We start from the raw sequence: 8229 nt of genomic DNA on the forward strand, positions 1-8229 counted from the left end.
TTACTGGATTAAATGAGCTGGTTTGTTTTGGAGAGGAAGAGACCTCTGTGGATAACTCAGCTCCCAATTATATTTTGTATCAATAATCTGAATCTGCAAATTAACGAAAGCTGTCAGATAACTGTAGTGCAGTAAAAAGTACAATATGTGTTTCTGACATGTCGTGGAGTAGAAGAATAAAGTAGCAGAAAATGGGAATACTCATGATAAGTGCCAGTACTTCAAAACTGCACATAAGTACAGTACTTGAGTAAATGTACTTAGTTACTTTCCACCCCTGAAAATAAGTCTTGTCAACCTGTTTGCAGAAGAATCTCTTTAGTTTCAGCGCAGGTGACAGAGTTTAAAAGTTGCCACAGGAAGCTGATCTGAGTTCTGCTGCTCGTCAGGTTGTTTGTTGCATCGTGAGTCTTCCAGCTGACGCTTTGCATTCATTCATGATAAACAGACGGGCGCTCATGAATTTCAACAGCTGCAGACACCGCTCACTCAGTTGTTTTCCTCACGTCAGAGAAAATGGATTTATTGCAGTTGTTTTCCTCACGTCAGAGAAAATGGATTTATTGTGTCAGTCCGACTAAAACTGGACTGCTCCGTGAAGTGGAGCTCCAGTCCCAGCTGGACGAGGACATCTAACTGGCCTACTGTCCTTGTCCCAGTATACAAGCACGGGAGGGGAATCCATTTATTGAGCCAAGTATGTGCGACTNTCTTCTTCTCTTACACATTCAATGCTATTGGACTTCCGGGTCAAAGCCCGGGGCAGAAACTGTGGAGCATGCTCAGAGCGCCTCGGCCAGTTTGGGTCTGATTGACTGTATACATTTTACTAACTAACTACTAATTTTCCAAGCTTTAGAAATACAACTATTCCACACTTTGACACACAGTCCAACTTCTCATTTTAATCATCAGGGTTTTTTTCTGTATTCTTAAAAGGTGCACACAGGATATGATATAAAGTATGGATGTGCACTTAGAGAACAGGCTGACATGGTCACAGAGCTCACCAAAATGTGACCAAAATGTGACCGCTGCGTCCTGCAAACCAGATGAAATACAAAGTTTTCAGGGAGTCTCGCCCCAGAGCGATCAGACCAGTGATGCGATTGCTGAAAAGTGTATTTATTACTCAGCACACCCTCAGGTTTATATTCCACGTCAACCAGTATCTTTTGCATTTTGCACTAACATGAACAAAAACAGCAGGTGTGCTTGTGTCTCCATGAAAGACACCAGACCTTATGGAAGGAATACAAACATTTTTACTTGTTGTCCAGCAGCAGTCTGTATCTTCCAGATATGTTCTTCATCGAACCTTTGTTTATTATCTACCCACGATCAGAACATCTCTGCTTGAGGTGAACCAACGTTAACATCCAGCATTTCTACAAACTGTCCAGCTTTTCAGAAACAGAGCTACAAACATGACTCCACTGTTTTTGGCTTCAAATGATGAACTATGTCCGTTACACACATTGACAATGCCGCCATCTTGCCATAATACAGGTTGAGATTTCCCATTTTGTGCCTCGTTGATGTGGTTCTGAAAGTTTGAGCTGCAGGAGATCCAGCATGCTGTTTGAGCTGTCAGATGTTTGACCTCTACTTCAACCGAGCTCCCTCCGCATCCTCCGTCACTCGCAGAGAGGAGGTGCGTACCTCCCCTTCATCCACCGACTTGGCGGTCACAAAGGTCATCAGCCTCAGCGGGAACTTGCCCGCCTTCTTCAGGCGCTTGGTGTTGTTTCGGACACTCATGAAGCAGAAGGTGTTGATGACCCCGTTGCTCATGGCGATGCACTCGATGATGTAGAAGACCACCAGGGAGTTCTTGTCCCTGGATATGAGGGTGGGGTAAAAGTCCCGCAGCAGGGCGAAGCCGTAGTATGGCGCCCAGCACAGGACGTAGGCGACCAGCACCAAAATCAGCACCACCACCGTCCTCCGACGCCTCTGAAGCCTCTTCCGGATCTGCTCCGTCTGGAAACCTGGAACGTTCTTAAACCACAGCTCCCTGGAGATCTGGATGTAGCAGACGGCCATGACGATCACCGGGCCCATGAACTCCAGAGCGAAGATGAGGAGAAAGTAGGAGCGGTAGTAGATCTGCTGGTCCACGGGCCAGATCTGAGCACAGAAGGTCTTGTGGGTGCGACCTTCCACATGTGGGTACTTGGTCTCAGAGGCCATGTAGGCCGAGGGGATGGAGATGAAGATGGGGACGATCCAGACTGTCAGGATCACGCAGTACGCCGTCTGGTGCTTCATACGAGGCCTCAGAGGGTAGAGAATGGCCATGTACCTGCAGACAGGAAGAGGGAGAGCAACACACTGAATGTGAGTCAGGTCTGTCTTTGGACTATCAAACACTCACAAGGTCGAAACCAGTTCTTTATTAAAAACTGCAGCTGTGGTCAGCTTGAATTTTTATTGTGAGGAACTTGTCACTTCTGTTGTAGAGCTATGCAGACAAAACAACGATTGCAGCAACTTTTACATCAGTTGAACCACAGCAGTTTTTTTTCCACATTTCTCTGCTTAAAAAATAACTTTAATTGCACGATCATCACTAATTTTTGTTTGTCAGCTACTCAATTAAAAACCCAATCAGCAGCATAAATGTTTGCATTGTACATTTCTGCACACCATGGTTATTTAACAGTTTTACATTATTATGTAGCGGATATGTTGAAACAACACTGTGGTTAACATGTGGTTAAGTTTAGGCACAAAAACCACTGAGTTATGATTAGCAAAAGATGATAGTTTGGCTTAAAATGCCTGTCCGGGTTTAGGGGGTAATATTCCCACATGAAACACAGCAATGTCTCGCTAAAAAGAAGCCACTTCTACTGGCACAGTCGTCGCTGGAAATGATGCTAATATTATGCTAAAAAAAAAAAGCCACTTCTTGAGTCACAGTCATGACTAGAAATGCTGCCACTGTGTAGCTAAAAAACACTTGGTTTTGGTGGCACAATTACCACTGAAAATGCCGCTGAAAACTCACACTTTTTGTGGCACAATTAACAGTGGAAGTGCCGCTGTTGTCTCGCTAATAACCCCAACTTTTGATGGCACAATCAGTGCTAGAAATGTCATTGATATCTCACTAAAAACACTTGCTTTTGGTGGCATAATCATGGCTGGAAATGCTGCTGATGTCTTGCTAGAAAACACTTAATTTTGGTGGCACAATTGCCGCTAAAAATACTACCATTAACACCCACTTTGGTGGCACAGTTAACAGTGGAAGTGCCACCGATGTCTGGCTAAAAACACACTTTTGTTGGCTCAGTTGCCGCTGACATAGTCACTGATGTCTTGCTAAAAAACACTTGCTTCTGGGGGCTCTATCACCACTGGAAATGCCTCAGTTGATTTGCTACAAAACATCTTTTGGTGGTACAGTTGCTGCTGGGAATGCCACCGATGTGTCACTAAAAACCCAGGTTACACTTAGCAGCTGTCACACCTGGGTTTTCTTCAGCGTGACATCTGGCAGTGCTTCAGGTTATTTTGTGACTGTTTTCAGTTTTTAAACGAGGCATAATATAGAAGATTGGAAACTGTGTCCAACTTAATTGCAAACAGCTGGAGCCTCATCCTGGAAGCACACCAGAAAACCTGTAATGAGCCTTGTTTGTTAGTCAGAGTTGATTTGATTTTACCGCTCAGTAGCTGCAGAAGTTCTGTGCCCTTGATGCAGAGCTGAGAAGGACACACACCAGGTGTGTAGCTGTGAACACATCCAGACTTAACAGGGAATCTTTGACCGTCCCGGATATACAGAGATTATCCATCTTTCCTCCCTGCAGATGCTATTTATACATGAGAGGGGCTGTCAGCCATGATAAATGGAATATGAGGGGCTGCTGGTCCTAAAGTGTGAGCGTCACCCCGATGATGGATTTGGTTCAGAAGCTGAGGGGAAGCCCAGAAGCAGCTTTTATTAGCAGAATGTAAATCATCACCGGTCAAATCGTCCTCAGTGTGTGGAGATGTGTCGCTCCCAAAGGACACATCATCAATATTAATATGCTGTGTATTCATTTGTGATTCAAATAGCTTCATCCCAGTTCAGTTCAAAGATTCTGAGTCAATGATTTTGTAGTTTCACTTTTTTTCCTGAAACTCAGCAGTCGCATCATCACTCAAGGGCACTTCAGTGTGTACAACAGTAAGTGAACTAATGATTCAGTCTGCTCAGTGTCAGACTGCTCTCTACAAGCACTGCACATAAGGTTTATACCTCAGCAGCCTTTTATCAATAATGACTCATTATACTAAGATAATATCTCTGGCTTTTTTTTGTCTTTTTAATATGATTTTACCAAGAAAGTAACTTGTTGTGTTACATGCATTGTTACTTTTACAACATGTTCCACTGCAGATTACTGAATGCATGCTCTACAGTGTCATTTGTAACACATTCCATTAGATCACTCAAACTAAGCAACGTATTCTAAATATTAGGGATGCACAATAACATCAGTACGTCATCTATATCGGCTGATATTGGCCTTAAAATCATCCAAAATGCTTTTTCTTATTTGGCACAATTACTGAATATTACATACATTGAAAAGCTTTCTGTTTCATGTGTCCATCTGCTGGTGGGCCGTCATGATAAGAGTGTGTATAATATGATGTTAATTCCACGACAGAAGTGACTCGATGATCACTAAAATCAGTTGGGGAAAAAAGTGGATGTGTTGATATTGGTATCGGTTATCGGCCAAATAAGTTGTTATATATAAGCATGTGGGATATCAGCAAAAAAATCAATATCATGCATCACTACTAAATACTTTGAATTATTTTTGGAATGCTGCAAAACTGCTGAGCTCATTTGTCTGGGTTTTATATTTTCATACCAAAAAAAACCCGCCAGTGTCCTGATGTGCTACGTTTTCAGCAACAATACAGTTATTAAGGTGCTACATGGCTGGAATGGGTGACTTACATTGGCAGCTCAGTAATTGTAAAACAAGTATGACAAAGAATTTTACTTATGTCGGCTTAAAGCACTCATTGTCATCATGTCATTGTTTGGTGCATTGTCAACTGGTCTGAGGCAACAAAGGATCGAACCTTTGTAACCTTTAGAAAGTCTGTGTTACAGTTTACCTCGTGTTAGGAGGTTACCTGCGCTCCCGTATTTTGTATTCTGTTACTCCCCAACCCTGGTGACGTAACAGTGTCGGTTTATTAACAAACCAGATAAATAAAGTGTGTGTAGTTCCTTTTTTAGTAGCAGAGTCAACTTAATCAGAGTTATTGTTGGGATTCACTTAGATCTAAGTAGGGATCGACCGATATGTTTTTTTCAGAGCCGATGCTGATACAGATTATTGTGAAACAGAAATACAGATAGCCGATATTTACAACCGATATATGTCTGCTGTAAAAATCATAGTTGACACAGAATTTAAAAAAAACAAACAAAAAAAACAGTGACAAAGAAACACCAGAGGCGGGATAAAAACTCAGCATAAAGAACAACATTTTAGATCTTTCAATAAATCGGAAAATAAATAAGTTAAAAATAAATAAATAAGTAACGAAGTTGAAGAATAAATCAGCTGAATAAAAAGAGACTAATAAAAATAAATAAATAAATATACAATAATCATAAATACAAAATTTAAAAAATAAAATGAAAAACAATAAATGATAATCAAATAAAATAAAATGATAATAAAATAAAATAAAGGAGAGCTCAATTAAAAGCCAGGCTAAAAAGGTAAGTCTTGAGTTTGCTTTAAAGAGCCTAGAGTGGTACGTGCAGGCAGTAAGAAGCACACCAGGGGCAAAACAGCGCAGCTAAAGAAAACAAAACTGTATATCAGCATATCGGTGGAAAAATCACCGATACCGATAACCCTAAAAATTCCTAATATCGGCCTGATAATCGACTAGGCCAATTATCTGTCGAGCCCTAGATCTAAGTGCCAGCACTCAAGGGTCTGCAGCCATTTTGTCATCAAATAGAAGAAACTGTTGCTGTTTAAAATTCCTGATGTCTCTAACATGAATGTTTTTTTCCTAATCCGTTGCTCATAATTATGATGTAACTAACACACAACAGCACGGGATTAGCATGCTACAGTACATGCTAAGGCTAACGTTAGAAGTTTTAGCTGCTGTAATGACACATGTATGTACAGTATAAGCCCAACAGGACAGAGGTATGCAGTCATAGAAAGCGTCAGACATTGACCAGCTGGAGTCAGAAGAAGTCACAGATCTGTCCATTGACTTAGTGTTGAGTGAACTGACAGACCACCTCGGCTAATGAGGCTGAACACTCACGGTGGGGCTTTAACACAGGCCTGCAGCAGCTTCTGTAGCTGACGAGAGGAGCTGTGTTTTTTCTGTCTCGCTGGTTATCACAAACGGACCACAACACGCCCCCCGGCTGCTCTCCCACACATACATGCTGCTATGATCTGGGCACAGCGGGGAGTCTGCAGCAGCTGAAGCCGACGGTATAGTTGTCGCTTATACATGAAGGAGTGACACGCAGGAATGTGATAAGAACACACACATACACAGAGAGAAAAAAGAGAGCAGTGCCGTTAATAGGGGACCTTCAAAGAGGATGAAGGGAAGAAGTGTGGAGGAGAAAAGATGAAGGAACAGGCGGCGGTAATGAGCCCCTGTGCTCAGTGGGAGAAATCACATGAGAGGTAAAACAAAGGTTTGTACTTTACAAGAAGGGCCTCAAACGAAACCACTTAAAACTTAAAACTTCAAATTACAGCTCATAAATATACAACCTGTTTCAGTCTGCTGTTTCTGAGCAGCAACTAAACCTCAGTGAAGGCTGCCGTTTAACGGTGCCACAATTTTGGCATTGTATATACGTTACGTTTGATTTGTTACGTTACAAGCGCACATCATCGTGTCATAGATACGTCAAAACTTTTCAGCAACACTGTGGTCAATATGTGGTTAGGTTTAGGCACAAACCACTTGGTTATGGTGAGGAAAAGATCACGTTTTGACTTAAAATACCTGGATTTGGGGGGCACAATCCTGGCTGACACACACAGCAATGTCTCAGTAAAAACAGCTGTTTTTATGTCACTGTCCTCGCTGGAAATGCAGCGTGCAGCAATGTCTCGCTAAAAAACAACTGCTTTTCGTGGTGCTATCTCACTGCTGGGAAAAACAGTGACAAGTCGCTACAGAACACCAACATTTGGTGCCTAAAAAGCTGCTGGAAATACAGAAGTCACTTGTTAAGGCACAACAGGTTTTGTTCTTTGTTGGTCAACAACAGTGGTCTGCAACTAAGTGGGCGTCTCGGCCAGGTGTCACACCATCCACTCACAAATTCAACATGTACTACTTCACTTTAAATACCTTGATGACACGTATGAAACCTACAAATGTTATCGTATCTGTGCTTTGCAGAAACGCAAAATGCCAACATTTTCCTCTGGTGATTGGGCCACCACAACAATACATCTCAGTTATGGTGAGTATATTAATATGAGAGTTGTGATCGAAAGGTCAACATGTGTCCGCCACAGCCGACACAATAATCGAACGTGGAGGTTGACAGTCGCCATGAATAGGTGTGGTTTAATCAGTCCTAACTACGCCCCTTCACTGAGGGGTGGTCAAACACTTTTTATTTCCATCACTTCAGACAGAGGTCACGTCTCTGATCAATGAGCTTTCACATTCAGACATGATTTACTGAGAAATGAAAGGAAACAGATAATTACAAAGTGCAGGAGACACAGGGGCGTGGACAGACTCTAAGACTTACACATCAGTAATATCTTAACTTTTATCATAACTCTTATTTTATCAATACAAAAATTATATTCTAAACGAAAATGAAGGAAAAAACAGGACGTACAGCCACAGAATCGTGCTTCATGTCAGATTTAGATTCGCAAGGCTGAAGATTTGTTGACAAGAGTCAGTTGTTCATCTGAAAATTACTCATTGATCGGTCTGTCATGTTCCTGATTGGGCTGCATTGATTTTCAGCAGATGTTTTTTAGGCTGAGCTGAAGCATTCTGGGAAATACTGAAATCTTGTTCAGGAATGTTGGAGCTTTATGCACACAGAATCTGTGCAAAGAGGGGCACTGTGGCTCCAGCAAATGTGTCCTAGAAACGACATCCCTTTACAAGAGCAACAAAGTCTGCATACAGACATCGCAGGGGATTGATGATTCAACACAATATGGCAACATGGCTGTT

The 8229-nt window shown here is 42.0% G+C and overlaps 1 protein-coding gene across 1 annotated transcript in view; it reads right to left on the minus strand.

The window, feature by feature from the left end:
• Window positions 1-808: 808 nt before the first annotated feature.
• prokr1a (prokineticin receptor 1a) overlaps window positions 809-8229 on the minus strand; it is a 21722-nt gene continuing 14301 nt past the window's right edge. The window contains exon 3 of the mRNA XM_050043806.1: window positions 809-2305. Within this exon, the coding sequence (XP_049899763.1) occupies window positions 1606-2305 (700 nt within the window). The 3' untranslated portion in view covers window positions 809-1605. The remainder of the gene's footprint in view (window positions 2306-8229) is intronic.

The sequence above is a fragment of the Epinephelus moara genome, chromosome 5 (genome assembly GCF_006386435.1).
Source record: "Epinephelus moara isolate mb chromosome 5, YSFRI_EMoa_1.0, whole genome shotgun sequence".
In the NCBI taxonomy this organism is placed as follows: Eukaryota; Metazoa; Chordata; class Actinopteri; order Perciformes; family Serranidae; genus Epinephelus; species Epinephelus moara.